A 16166-nucleotide genomic window follows, 5' to 3' on the forward strand; every position below is an offset into this window, starting at 1 on the left:
TATATGCTACAACATGGATGGACCCTGAAAACATTATGCTAATAAAACAGAAACAAAAGGACATATATAGTATGATTCCACTTATATGAGGTACCTAGAACAGACAAATTCATAGAGACAAGAGAATAGAACAGAGGTTGTACTAGGGGCTGGGAGGAAGGAAGAATGGGGAATTGCTGTTTAATGGGTACAGAATTTATGTTGGGGATGACAAAAAAGTTTTGCAAAGATAGTGGTGATGATTACACAGCATTGTGAACGTAATTAATGCCACTGAATTGCATGTGGGAACTTCAAACAATTCATGGAAAGATTCATATTATCTTCTATTTCTATTTTTCCATGAATTTTTTGAAGTACCCTCATATATTTACAAACGGCTAAACTGATAAATATATGTTATATATATTTTACTATGCAAAAAAAGAAGTAAAAAAAAAAGCTGATGAGAACTTCATAATGGAAAAATCAGGTTGACAATTCTGGAACCCTTTCATCAAAGGAAGAGACAACCAGATGTAATGTGCCTCTTGATGTGATGCAAAGGGAAATATATATCATCAGTGACTGGATATTTAATGATAATAAGCAATTATGGCTAATTTTTAAAGATGTGATAAGACACTAGGTTCTGTTTTTTAAAAAATTATTTTCATTTAGAAATGATACTGAAGAATTTCCAAAAAATATAAAAATGGTATCTGGGATTTGTCTTAAAATAATACAGTGAATGATGGGAGGAAAGAAGGAAGGTAAGAGTAGAATAAAGGTTGGCTTTGGGTTGATAACCGATGAGACTTGTGGACAGACATAAGCGGGTTCATTATACCAATCTCTCTACTTCTGAATTTGTTTGAAACTTCCCACAAGTAAAAAAAGTAATAAAAAAAAATAGTGCACTTGAGAAACGGCATTAGAAGTGAGGAGACACAGGAAGGCTACTGCCTTCATTTTAAATCATTCTTTTTTCAGGTTACCAGAAACTGCAGGGAAGGAGGAATGAGAAGTTATTGCTCAATGGGTAGAGAATTTATGTTAAAGATGATGAATGGTATGGGAAATAGATAGAGGTGGTGGTCACACAGCATTGTGAATGTAATTAATTTCATGCTTATGTATGCTTAAAAATGCTTAAAATAGCAATCTTTATGTTAATTATATGCTGAAAATGACAGTCCTTATGTTAATTATATTTTACCACAATAAAAAAAAAAATCATTCTTTTTTCCAAATTGTTTTTAAGAGAAAAAATTAGGATATTATATATAAGGTGAACATAGACACCTGTTAGTTTCCAGAATATCTGAACTAGGTGATACTTCTTAAAAATGAAAGGCAATTTTAAGATGGAGAAGACTTGTCGATATTTAGTGACTAAATAACCTTATGGGATTAGGTATATTAAAAGGTAGTAGAGATGGGAGAAAATATGTGTGCATGTCAATGAGTTTCAGAAAGTTTAGACAAATAAATAAATAATAATAAATCATAAATGGTTTTTAAAGGAATGACCCATGGTTTACCTTTTAAGACTAATACCTTCCCATAAAACCTCTACTGGTATCACTTTCACAGATACCTGCTCTACATGGACTGCTATTCAGTTTCAGTAACAATGACCTTTTTCCTACAAGAAAGTAAATATATAACAAGTTCTGTATAAGTTATACCTCATTTGAGTTTTAGAAGAAAGGAAACTTTAAAGTACCACAACAGATAACTGAATTCTATGGAAAAACCATACAGAGATTAGCTTTGGCAGAGCAAGACAAAAAACTTAGTAGCCTAAACCTAACAAATTTAACACACATTACTAAGACCAAACCTTTTAGCACAGTTTATGTTAACATGGAGCATAGGTTTCTCATTTTTATTATTTCTCTTACCTTTAGAGTTGCTCCCACCCAAAAAGAATAACAGGTGTCTACAGGCTTATTAGGTCTTCCATGATAACCATTCTGTTGCCTCATTATACACCACCTCTTTATCCTGTTCAGTTCTTTTTCTGAAAAAACTTCTTCTAGTTTACCCATCAGACATAGTGATGCAATGCCACAAAAAGTAGATCCTCCTGTTAATCAAACCACACATGCTTTAAACTTCGAATTAGAGGGCAGTACAAAATGGCTGGGGAAAAAAAGTAGTTAATTCTAGGAAACAGCAGAATAAAATTTGAATTTAAAAGACAATTATAATTTTAAAACAACCACTGAATACCAAAGTCTTCAATATTAATTTGATAAAAGTGAACTGAATTTAAAATAACTTAAGGCTATAAGAAACATTTTACTTATGAAAAAAAGTAAGAGTTGGAACAAGATTAAAGAATTTGTCCAAAATTACATGGTTAATGGCAGATTTGTGTGGAGTATACTATAAAGCAAATGTACTTCACAGGGCCTGGTTTTCCAAAGCCTTGCAGTTTCAAATATTGACCTTACAAAAACCAGGAAATTTTCCCCAGGCTGTGGAGTTTCTGTTGTAAGATAAAGAGTTGTAACACAGCAAGGTTGCTGACTCAAAAACAGACAGGTTACTGAATGATATATAAAGATACTGGGAAATTGCTTTAAGAAGAGAATGTTTGCTAAGATCAAGCTTTTGTTGGTGGATCACTTGATTGCCTAACGGAATGTCATCTGACTTGTTTTTACTGAATGTTACCAGCTTCTACTGTTAAACTTGTTAAAACTTTAAGCCCACCTATGTCTCTTCCTGTAACTTCCAGGGCTGGAGAATAAATGCAGGAAGAGAACCCCAATTCGTGGTTAATTTCCCAAATGGAAGGAATGCCTCTCTCTTGAGGGTTCCAGGGGATTAACCACTTCGGGGCTTCTCACTGCTCGGAAGAGATGGGCTTTGAGTAATCCTTTGCAGCTCCGTCACCCAGGGGAAGAGGGGTGACAATCCGTGGGGGGCAAAGCAACAGATTTGGAACTAAAATCTAGGATTATTAACTCTCTGTGCAGGACTCAATCACCTTAGTCTGAATTTTAGTCTCTTAAAGATAGTATATTGCTTATGAATTGAGGTTCCATCTGCCCGAAGCTGCAGATGAATTTTCACATATAACATAAACAAGTCAGAAGCTGCTAGGGAGGATGATACCTAGTCAGTTTCAGAATTTTAAGAAAGAAATGTATGGGGGGGAGGGCAGTGAGGCCAAAAGGGAAAGAGAAATCAAATATCGAAGAAGATGCACGGCACAACTCTAAGATATATCCATACCCTCACTGTGGTAGGCTGAATAATGCCTCCTAAAGATATCCAGGTCCCTATCCCTGGAAACTATGAATGTTATTTCATATGGTGAAAGGGGCTTTGCAAATGTATTAAGTTAAATGATCCTGTAATAAAGAGATTATCCCAGATGATCCAAGTGGGCCTTAATTGTTCTCACAACTGTCAGTTATAAGAGCAAGAGATGAGACTACAGAGAGAAGAGGAGGAGCAATGTGACTATGGAGGCAGAGCTTAGAGCATTATAGCCAAAGGCAAGGAATGCCAGCAGCCACTAGCAGCTAGAAGAGGTGAAGAACAGGTTCTCTCATGAAGCCTCCAGAAGGAATCAGCCCTGCTGACACTTTGGTTTTAGTCCTGTAAGACTCAGTTCTGACTTCTGGCCTCCAGAACTGTGAGAGAATAAATTTTTGTTTTATGCTCCTAAGTTTGTAATAAAATGTTACAGCAGCAATAGGAAACTAATACACTCACAAAGGCAATTACTTCCTCAGGAAATGAAAAGTCAATATTTTTCCATAAAAGAAAAAAAAAAAAAAAAAACACTTTCCACTAGCACTAATTTGTTGTCAACTCCAAACAATTTGAAAATACTTACATTTCCAATTTATTATAAGTTCACCTGATGATTTTTATTAATTTCAGCAACTTAAATGGATTGTTTCTAATATGTTTTATCCCCTAACTTTCCTTTCAGTGTTACAAATTTTGAATGTATTCTATGGCAAAGGAAATGTGAGCATTCCCTCTAGAAAACTCGAGAACTATTTAATCTTCAGAATTTACCCCAACTAACTGGGAGAATTATGTGAGTCTTGAGTGAATTAAAACAGAAAAGAAAAACAAATTTATCACAACCTTTTAGAATAATTTGTATTATGCAATTATCAATCTTATTTCTTTTTCAATGACTCACTAGTTTCAACTTCTCTTTCATGATAATCTGGCCATGATTTCAGTTATTATTACATCATTAAATATAAAATCTCTAACAGACAGTATGTAACCTTTAAAACTAACTACAAGAATAAAAAGAGGCATTTAAGTATTACTCTCCAAACTACTTCTTAGGATTCTTTAAAGCAAACTGGCACAATTCAAAGTAAAAACACTCTTTTACTTTATCCAAATCTCAGATTTTAAAAATGATAACTCCAGAATTAGGTTAGAGTTCTGAATAGCCAAGAACAGTCATTACAAAAGTCTATGCTTTAAGCTAAAATTCATTTACCAACAGGTAAGCCCCTTGGCCCTAAAGAATCTCTTGTTTTACACAAAACTCTAAGAAACTACTTCTAAAAACCTGGATTAATAGTATGTTAGAAGGATATTAGAGGCAGACATAAAAACAGCAAGAAAAGACAAGTAACATCTTGACAGTAACTAGATTAAGAAACACTATTAAAAAACAGGCACAAGAACGCAATCACAATATCCTTTTGGGGCTATATTGGGTTAAGTCAATGATTCCTACCCACTTCAAAATACTTCAAGAACATTACACCACTATATTAAAGTATAATACTACAATTACTTTTCATAATAATAATCTGAACTCATCAAGAAAGGTTAAATTGTGTTCATTATGCCTTAGTTTAAGAAACTATGAAAAAAACTTCTTTAAGGCATGTAACAGTAAGAATATTAAGGCACATGGAAATAAGAGAATAATAACAAAGGTTTCCATCTGAAATGGTTAAAAGTTTGATTCAATTATATGGAGAATTAATGTATGCAGAATACCTCAGTCATAAAACATTGCAGCCGAAAGGGAACATACAGGTTCTCTCTTAACAACCTATCTCAGTTCTTCCAGGTGCAAGGTAAAGGATGTGTTCCTGATTCTAGTTTAATATGCTATGATCTACTTATATTTTAACAATTTAACAGTTATAAATTAACTTATTGCTCCCATAAGGTTTTACAACTCAATTTTAAGCATTTTCTCAGCATTTGTATATACCAAGTTATTGAAAAGAATCCATGTCCTCTGAAATGTGTAATTTAAGGTGGTCAACAATCATACAGCTAGAGATATAGTAGAAAACTAAATAGGTACATAAATAAGTACAGCATTTTACACTTAAACACCACATGAAAAAGGTAAAGTGAAGTATATTCAAGGGAGTTGAATATGTAGATGGAATTAGGCAAAAGGGATTTTAACAATTCCCTTCTGGATTAAGAAGTAAGACATATTTTAAAAGAATCATGATATAAAATTAATTTATCTGAACCTTTATATTTTGAATGCTGAGAGAAAATAAAAAATAGTTTTATCCCTATCAAAGTAGGAAAATCCAGTTCTTCCAAAACACACAAATATTTTACCCTAAAGCTGTACTATCATAAGGGAATCGATGGGATAAAGAGAAACACATTTGATGATCATGGCCTAGAAGGATACAATATGCCTGTTTAGTTGTTATGACAGATGGACTCTAGGCTAAGCAGTAGCTGGAGAACAGCAGTACAATCAAGAATAGGAAAAAAAAAAAAAAAACCCAAAACAAAGAAACAAAAAATATATTAAATAATATTTAGATTGCAGAATTAGGAAGAAAAGTACACAAAGAAACTAGATCATTATCAAACAGCAGCAGAAGTACACATTCCAAATTCAGCCTTCCACGCTAGGGCTGCAAAGTGGAATATAGGATAACCAATTCATCAAATAGTACTGAACAACTACAACATCCAAGGGCATATGGAGTAAGATATGTATAAGACATGATAAGCTTACAACCTAGCAGAGAAGACAAGGTAAATGGAGACAAGAACCATAAAAACAGTATGAACAAAGTGTAACAGGAATATAGAAGAGGGAGAAATTGCTTAGGGCTGGAGCGGACAAAAGACAATGAAAGGTTTTAGAGAAGGTGACACTGGAACCAGGCATAGAAAGATGGGTAAAACTGAAGGTTTAAAAAAGGGCAATAAGGAGAAGCAGATGGAGGAGAAGCATTTCAGTTAAAAAAAAAAAAAAAAAAAAAGTATTACCAAAGTCCAGAGCTGAAACGGCATGTGCAAATATTTGGAGAATATGTTTTCTCTACAGCCTAGAGTACATGGAAGGGATCATTCACATATGGGTCTACAAAACTAGGTTGGAATTGGATTACAGAGAACTAAACTAAGGATTTTAACCATGGGCGGGATGGTACTTGCTAAGCAAGAACAGGGTTTTAAAGTGGGTTGTGACACTTACCTGACATGTGAGCCTACTAGGCAAGTGACTTCTCTGAGTAAAATGACAATAATTATTGTGGTGGTTCTGTACTGTGTCAACTTGGCTAAGCTAGAACTCTGTTTTCCAGAGTCCCCTTCTCTATAAGGTCTGAAGTTAGAGAAATCTGTGTGAGATTCACAAGGTGAAAGTGAAGTTTAGAAGAGGTGAGCAACAAAGGCAGTGGTACTAGTAGATTCCAGCTTGCCCTTATTCTCTCATAACTTGGCATCCAAGTTTCTTCTTACTCTTGCCTTGATGTTGTCAGGCCCACAAACAGAAGCAATAGCAACAGCCCTCCACAGACTTCTCTACCACAGTCACATTCTGGAAGCTAGATGTGCCTGGCTTTCTAGATTCCCCCTGCAAGGTCTGACTTGTCCACCTGTGCCAGTGCTTCAAGAAGGCTTGTCAGTGACTTTTGCCTGGTGATGACCAGTAACATAATTGCTATTGCCAGCTCCCCACTCTCCCAATCTCATATAGATTCAGACACACACAAGAATTATGGTGTCATAATTATAGTATGGCTTCAGAGGAAGATCCAAGACAGTCTTCTACATAACCCTTAGTGACACACACTCTAAAAATATCTAAATTGAAGAAAGGAGTGAAGATGGGAGAGGAGGAGGAGATACCTGATAGGACAAAGTCCCAGGGAATATACCAAGATATGAGGTCAAGGAATGTATGTTAAAAATATCTTTTTATACATGTTGTGTAGTTTACAAACCACTTTCATCATATCTCTTATAAACCTAATGGCAATCCTAAAGAAAGATACAATTATTTCTACTTTGTTGATGAAGAAACCTTTGGAGAGATTAAGTGAGGAGCCAGGGTCACACAGCCGGTGTCAGGGCTGAGATCCAAACACCGATCTACTCTTTCTACTCTACCATGCTAGCAGAGGGATGGAGACAACAGGTGAGTCCACACAAAACTGCTGTGATGAAGAGGAACTTGAAGTTCACTCAGAAAACCTCCATGATCTGTGGAAATTTCAATACAAGAGAGTTCAGGCTATTGATAGGCTGACGAATTCACTGACTATCATCTCACTATTCTGGTTTTGCTAAAAGTGAGGAAAAAATGTGAAAGAGACTGTGTTAATGTTTGTACTGAACATATACAAAGCAGCAAAATGTTTTATGACCATGACTGAGGGTAATTATATTAAGGAAGGTAAACACAAATTTTCATTTCTTCATAAACTGATTCATGTTTAATATTCTGCATCTATGTAGTATAGCCTTTCAGTGTTATGCCAAAGAAGAAAACCTGTTATTTTCTAACAATAGGTTAAGAAAAAAATCCCAAGATATTTTCATATAGAAAACACTTGAATAGACTACTAGAAAATATTATATGAACATGATGGTCTGAATAATCCCTGAATGACTGCTGACCTAAGAGGCTTCATACAGGTGCAACAATGTCAAAAGAGAGAAGTAGGAAAGTGACAAAGAAAATAATCAGGCCGCACCAAGAGTTGAAACAAACTTTTGAGGTCCTCCACATTGTAGATATCATGATGTTGTTTAAAGGAACAAAAGAAACTACACATTCACTTATTTTAAAATGTCTTACCATGAGATTCAAGTCCAGCTCCCTGTGCCAGCCCATTGTCATAGGACTGAAAAATAAAAACATTGTTCAGTTTAATAGGGAAATAATAATAATAATAAATGAATTAGTTCTTATTGCACTACTTTTTTTGTCCCAATTTTATTTCTACTTCTTCCATCTATTTACTTAATTTTTCAATTCTAGTATACATGAATAGTGGTTTTAAAACTGCTGCTTGTACCTCTGTGGGAAACTTCATCAACTAAAGCACAGTGCAATGCACAGTACCTGTGTCTTGATGACTCCTCCCATTTCCAAAGTTACTTAGGTCAACATCCTTTTCCCCTATCCTTCTCAGTGAGAAGTTGTTTCATAATTTGTAATATAGTGATATTCTTTTGTTATACTAGGCATTCCATCCTGGGATTCCCCCAAGCTTCTACATATTTTTTAAAAGTTTGTACACACTGATAACCAAAGAATCTGCTTTGACCAGGTCAGCTAAATTATAGTGCCTTGGGAGATCCGGGATGTCATTAATCATGTCCACCTGTCCTGGAAAACATTATCATAAGACCATTTTTACTTAGAAGCATGCTTAATGGCATCAAAAAGCCATAAAATAATCTAGAATTCTTATTTGTTCTTACCCTAGATCCCTGTAAATAGAATATAACCTAGTAAAAAATCCCAAATCTTTAAGTCATGTATTACCAATAGAAAATCTGATGAAGTAATTAGGTAAGGCTGTCTTTCTCTTTTGACCTTTCTTGCGATTATAAAGTGTTAAGCCCTGCTGGCCTTCTTAGGAACAAATTTCTCAGTGTGACCCATGTGTCTCCTTGGTTGCAGTCATCATATTGGTTCAATAAATCTTTGCTGTATGCATTTAGCATCAGTTTCTTTTAAGGACAAAAACATTAAGGTTTACTTTTTGTGCTTGAAAGTTCTATGGGTATTGACATATGTTTCTTGTATTAACAACCAGTGTCAGACAGAATACTTCCACTACTCTAAAAATTCCCTGTGTATGTGTGTATGTATACACACATATATACACATACACTCTGTCCTGTTTGTACGGTTGTCTTCGGGATTGACATTTGTTATCTTGACTCTCTACCGGTAGCTAAGAAAATGTTCCTTCTTGGAGGACAAGAGAGGGACTTTAACCTGCAAACTTGTATACATAGGAGTAGGTGTGTCTGAAGGAGCCCCTGAGTTGTTTTGCTGGTCTCCTGAGGAGGATGCTCTTCAGCAAGTTTAGAAAGGTCCACATTGTCCAAGGTTGGTCATTTAGAAGTTCAGGGATTGAAATATCCTTTAGTTCAGGATCTTAGGTATTCGATCAAAATTACTTCAATTTGTCAGAGCTTGAAGAAACCACTCAAATTGTTGTCAGACAGCTCCTTTGACTACTGGTTGGTAGCATACTGTAGTTCACAGGGCTCAGAAGCCCACCAGGATAGGGGACCTACTGTTAGCTAGTTAAAAATCGTTACACCATAGTTCCATAAATATATAAAATATACAGGCAGATTTTAGTCAAGGTCCTTACAAAATGATCTGTGATACTGTCAAACCCACCTGATGGGACAGAAAAAGGAAAAGAAAACAAGGCTAATATTTATTGAGAGCCACTGAATTGCATGTAGCATTCTAGATCCCTTCAAGCTACATATTTTAAAAGTTCTAAAAATCTAAATTAACAAAGATTTTACTTTGTTGAACCAACATTTTGATGCCTATACAAATCATCAACTTCCACACTCCTTTCTTTTCTTCTGAAGCAATACTGGGACTTCTTTTGTTTTCAAATGTTTATTTAACCTCTTTTCAAATATATATCTGGCCTTCTTTAAAACATGTCCTGTCAGTACTTCTTCCCAATTGCCTTTTTGAAGTTTTCTAGATGCTAAGGTCCACCTTTCTCATCCCTTCTAAACAAACATTGAGGTGTCTTATCATTCCTATGTTAGTTTCCACCTCCATTGCTGTCTACATAACAAATCTTGAGGGAGATCTTGGGTACACTCTGGTATGAAAAAAAAAGTCTGGCATTATTATGCATTAGTAACTGAGATGCAGTAGTTCTCAGACCCTGATTCGTGAGCACTCTCCTCCATTGCTGCAATGTAGTTCTTACTAACAGCAAAGAGTTGTTTACATATTTTTAAGTTTGAGGACTTTTTCCAAAACAAAAATGATTGAACATATATAAATTTAAGTATCAGTTCTTTATTTTAGTTTGCTTATGCAAATCTTGATAACATTCATATTCACATTAAAAAGTCACCACATCTGGGAATAGACCTAAGCAGAATAGTTTACCTTGCTCTCAGAATGATTTAATTAAAACTGTTTGAGATCCTTTAAAGAGGAGCGGTACTAAATAATGACTATTTCAAAGCTGAGCCCCTAGCAATATCTATCATTGCCCTTATCCCATAAATATGAAAGCTGAAATATTAATATGCCCCCAAGAAATACGAATATGAAAACTCTTATAATGTACTATTATCATGATGTAATGTGTTTGCTATGGTTTGAATGTTCTTGTTCACTTCAAAATTCATGTTAAACTTAATCCTCAATGCACCAGTACTGGGAGGTGTGGCCTTTCGGAAGTGATTGAGTCATGAGGGCTGCACAATCATGATGGGATTAGCTGTCCTTATGAAAGGGCTTTATGGAGGGAGTTTGCCCCTTTTTGCCCCTTCTGCCATGTGAGTACATAGCATTGCTCCCCTCTGGAGGATGCAGCAACAAGGCACCATCTTGGAAGCAGACAGCAGCCCTGACCAGACATGCAACCTGCTGGTGACTTGATCTTGGATTTCCAACTTCCAAAATGTGACAAATAAATTTCTATTTATTAAAAAACACTTTATTTCTCCTTTATATCTTCTAAAATACGCATTCTTCCCCACACAGCAGCAGAACTAGGCATTTTGAAGTACCTGATTTTGTCTTATTCACCAAGCCAAATCACTAAGTGCATGCACTAGGCATATTGTGAGAACATACTGTTAAAAGATGGTACTAGCATATTCAATTTCTACCCAGTATAAAGGTCCGACTCTTACTCCTCTTCTATTGCAAGTATATATAAGTTAGAAGAAAATGTAATGATTTTAAACTCACAAAACATTATAAACATAAAACAAATCTATTTTGAGGTAGTTTTGGGTTGCCAACAATAACTGTGCCTATAGCACCATTTAAATAAATTTCAATCTCCCCACATAACCTCCAAAATCAAAACAGAATACAAATAAGGCTAATAAAACTCAAATCACAGCATAGCAAGAATACTTATTCGAACTTCAGATTATTTGTCTACAGTAAAAGAGACACCCAAATCCCAGCAAGCCACCTCTCACATCTCTTGCCACACCTATGCAAAGAGCAAGGGTGATCTGTGAAAAATAATGAGGAAGAGAGAGAAGTGGAGCTAATGGTAGACCTGAGATTGAGCTAATCACTGCCTAAAAGTCCACCCTAAGTGTGAAAATATAGGCAGTCCTCGTTTTGTGTTGTTGCAATATGCATAAATTCCAGTTAGCATGGTTTAAATAACACAACTTGGTTCTAATTTCAGTAATCTGGTGTATTAATTGTAATTTCAAAAAGTACAAACTTTGCTGCTAGCTCTACAGTCAACAAATCACTACATAAATAATAGATGTGCATCATGATTAGTGATCTTTTTTTTTTTAAAAAAAGATGACCTGTCAGGGGATCTTAACCCTTGATTTGGTGTTGTCAGCACCACCCTCTCCAAAGTGAGCAAACTGGCCATCCCTATATAGGGATCCGAACCCGTGGCCTTGCTGTTATCAGCACCACACTCTCCCAAGTGAGCCACAAGCTGGCCCTAGTGACCAATCTTTTTCAAAGTCTGTTAGCAACTGGTCACTGCACATGTTACTCAGCTCACAGAGAGCAAAAGTTATGGTTGTGCTGTCTCTTTGTCACTTAGTGATAAACCCACATGACATTTTACAAAAAGGCATAACCAAAAGAGGGAACTGGCCACCAAAGACAAAAGTGTAGTGAAGAAAAGGTGAGAACACTGAAAATGAAATTGCAATCAAGAGTTATAGAAGAAGTAGCCATCATGAGAATATTGACAACGCTGCTGTTTGAGACTCTAGATATACAGTCAGAAGAACTAAGTGAAGGAGAAATACCTACATGAATGAGGAAAGGGGCTGAGATGATTTGGATGAAGAGGTTCTAGAAAAGTGCTGCTGGCAAAAAACTTCACATACAAGCAATTCTCAGAGATATTTTACAACATTGAAAACACAGACTATAAAATGCTGAAAGCTGATTCACACTTAGAAGGGAGTATGATAATTTGCCAAGACACAGAAAAGATGCTCGCTCCATATTGTAAGTTATATAATCAGAAGGCAAAGCACTGTTCGAACAAAGAAATAAAACATTTTAATCCTCAATATTTCTAACGTTTTATACTATAGTGTACTAAATATTGATTTTGCTATTTAAAGACATTCTCTATACATCTGTAACTATTTTTTTATAAATAGATTTTTACTATTTAAAAACATTCTCTATACATTCATAACTATAAATTATAACAGTAAGAGTTTTTAATGTTTTGGCAAAACATTTTAAAGGTCACAGAACAATCATAATTTTTCCCTTTGATGATTAAAATTACTTTGCATCATTTCAGCTTGTATGGTTATTGTTACAGTTTGGCACTACCAAGCAAAGGGAGGACGGTCTGTACTAAAAGAGGCCTAGTACAACACAGCACTGACTACAGGGAAGAGGTTTAAAAGAGAGTGCAAGTCAAGATGGCAGTGCTCAAACAGCATAACTCCTGGTGAAGAAAGTTAAAAAGGAAGGTAAGGGAGACAGTCCCTTTGAAGATCAGGTAGGTAAGAAAAGAAAACCTCAAAGAGTAAAGTTTAGGGCTGGCCCGTGGCTCACTTGGGAGAGTGTGGTGCTGATAACACCAAGGCCATGGGTTCAGATCCCCTATAGGGATGGCCGGTTAGCACATTGGGTGACCATGGTGCTGACAACATCAAGTCAAGGGTTAAGATCCCCTTACTGGTCATCTTTTGAAAAAAAAAAAAAACAGCCAAAAGAATAAAAATGAGATAAAGAGGGCTGACCCCATGGCTCACTCGGGAGAGTGCGGCACTGGGAGCGCAGCGGTGCTGGTAGCGTTGAGGCTGCGGGTTCGGATCCGATATAGGGATGGCCGGTGCGCTCACTGGCTGAGTGCGGTGTGGGCGACACCAAGCCAAGGGTTACGATCCCCTTACCAGTCACACACACACACACCAAAAAAAAAAAAAAAAAACTGAGATAAAGAAGTAAGAAAGGTCAGAGAGAAAGTGGTTGAGATGAAAGACAAAAAAGAACAAATATACACAAAATTGGACTACCTAAAGAAAAATAGCAAAATAATGAACCAGAAGTAGGGGTCAGCAATGACCCAAAAGTTAAATGTGCTTTTGTCCTGGTTTTGTATATCCCTCAAGTTAAGAAAATGGTCAATCTTGCTCATAATAAAAGTAACACAAATTAAAAATACAGTGAGATATAATTTTCAACCACCAGGAAAAAAAGTAAAAATCAAAAAAGTGTAACACATTCCACTGGTAAGGCTATCTGAAAATAGGCACCCTCATCCACTGGTAGGAAAACAAATTGGTCTATCTTTTTTGGAGAGAAAATGGACAATATCTACTAAAATTATATATGCATTTATCTTTTGATCAAGTAATTCCACTACCAAGAATTTACCTGGAAGATATATCTCTAACAATACATAAATAGATATGCAGAAGGTTATTAATTACAACATTGCTAATTGAAAAATATATGCTCTACACATAGTCAAAAAAACCATGGCACATCCATGCAATGAAGTAATATAAAACGTAAAGAAAAAGAATGAGGAAAATTTCTATGAACTGATAAGCAGTGATTCTCAAGCTATAAGGTTAAGTGAAAAAAGAAAAGTGCAAAAAAGTATCTACAGTATGCAATCTTCTGAGTAAGAAAGGAGAAAAAAATATGTATCTTCTCATCAAAAAGAAATATAGAAAAGATAAACCAAAAACTAATGACAATAGTAACTATCTATAGAGTGAATGGGACCAAGATCATAAACATGAGGGTTAAAAAGGGGGGTGGTAGATAGAAGGGACTTTTGGAGGGGGGCAGAGGAGCCACACTTCTCTTAATGTATCTTTTTGTATAGTTCTAATGTTCAGAACCAAGTTAATGTTTCACATATCAAGTAAATAAATATAATCAACAAAGTTGGCAGGGAGGCCTAAATGTGGGTAAAGCCTAAAATGGAATCCAAACGGAAACAAATAAACCTAACTGTACTTCAAATAAATGACACAATCATATTAAAGGGGGAAAAGAAGTAACCCAAATATTTCTTAAATACTGTATTTTCACTATATACCTTCAGACTCAAAACAGAAAGAACCAATGTATTCTGTGTAATGGGTGCCAAGTCTGTCACTGTCAGAGAATAGAGTTACAAATGAAAGGAGGAAAATTAAAATGAACCCTGTGGTGTTGGATTGAAATTTGAGGTAGTATGTGTGGAATATACAATAAAGCATATGTATTTCACAGGGCCTGGTTTTCCAAAGCCTTGCAGTTTCAAATATTGACATTGCAAGAACAGGAAATTTTCCCCAGGCTAGTGAGTCTTCGTTGCAAGATAAGAATTGTGGCACAGCAGGTGGCTTGCTCAAAGACAGACTAGTTACTGATTGCTTTGTAAAGATACTGAGAAATTGCTATAAGAAGGAATGTTTGCTAAGATCAAGCTTGTGTTGATAAGATCACTTAATTGTCTACTGCAATGTCATCTGGCTTATTTCACTGAAAGTTACCAGCCTATATTGTTAAACTCTAACCCCACCTATGTCTCTTCCTGTAACTTCCTGGTCTGGAAAATAAATGCAGGAAGAGAACCCCAATTTGCATTAATTTTCCCATGAAGGGATCCCTCTTGCTGGAGGGTCCCGGGAAAGTTAACCACTTTGGGGCTTCTCACTGCTCAGTAGAGATGGGCTTTGAGTAATCCTTTGCATCTCCATCACCCAGGGGAAGTGGGGTGACAAACCCGTGGGGGGTGAAGCAAAACAAGGCAGCAAGTATGAACTAATGGTTTTTAATATAGAGATAGATAAGTAAATATAGAAACACATTGTGTGTGTCTGTGCATGCTTATGTGTGTGCAAGGGGAGTGTCTGTGTATACACACATACATACATACATTTCCTAGCTCTGCCTGCTGAGAGAAGGCCTAGAAGCAATGACATTCCAATATAGATGAGAACACCTAGTAATCATATCCTGGTATCTAAACATTGTCCTCCAATTAGAAGAATCAAGGCTCCTTGAAGAAATGACTGATTCTAGGGCTGAGGCTGGGAAAATGAAAGATGAACCTGAAATATCTTGTGCCAGAAAGAAAGGAGATCTTCAAAGAATAAAGGGAACATGTCAAAAGGGAACACAGCCTGCTTGAAGAGGTTCTCACAGGCTGAATCTGGGAAAATCTGAGCATCAAAATGATAGTAGCAGATTATAACCTTTTGAATGAAATAAGAATTTAGAGTCCTCAGAAATGAATAAATAAATGAAGGCAGAGAGAAAGCTTTTTCTAACAGTAGAATTTCAACTGGTATTTACAGAAGGGATGCTAGAGCTGGAAAATCATCAATGCATGCTAACAACACTAGTGGATAAAAGTTTGATGAGGGACAGGATATTAACAGTCTCCAGATATCTCACCATGAGATACTGAATAATTACAAAGGGAAAAATGCTTACTTTATAAAGAGAAAACTCTGGCATATACCACCTTAACCAAGTGAGCAATAATAGAGCAAATCAACATGCTATACCTCCAAATACAGTGCAGAGAGGACAGTATTACTTCTTCACTATTCATGCCAAAAATGCATATCACTCTTCCTCCTATCTAAGACAAATCTCTTTTTTTCTTAAAACTCCTTGAAGGTTCTCTTCTTTATGCATCCACAGGCTTTTTCAAATTTGTGCTATTATAGACTCTACAAAATCTGATCCAGTTATACATTCAGCTAAAAAC

The 16166-nt window shown here is 35.8% G+C and overlaps 1 protein-coding gene across 1 annotated transcript in view; it reads right to left on the reverse strand.

Moving 5' to 3' along the window:
• PGGT1B (protein geranylgeranyltransferase type I subunit beta) overlaps positions 1–16166 on the reverse strand; it is a 53492-nt gene that overhangs the window by 8882 nt on the left and 28444 nt on the right. Inside the window, exons 6-7 of the mRNA XM_063088169.1 lie at positions 8057–8102; positions 1887–2071 (exon numbers count right to left, since the gene is read on the reverse strand). Of these exons, the coding sequence (XP_062944239.1) occupies positions 1887–2071; positions 8057–8102 (231 nt within the window). The remainder of the gene's footprint in view (positions 1–1886; positions 2072–8056; positions 8103–16166) is intronic.

The sequence above is a fragment of the Cynocephalus volans genome, chromosome 2 (assembly GCF_027409185.1).
Source record: "Cynocephalus volans isolate mCynVol1 chromosome 2, mCynVol1.pri, whole genome shotgun sequence".
Taxonomy (NCBI): domain Eukaryota; kingdom Metazoa; phylum Chordata; class Mammalia; order Dermoptera; family Cynocephalidae; genus Cynocephalus; species Cynocephalus volans.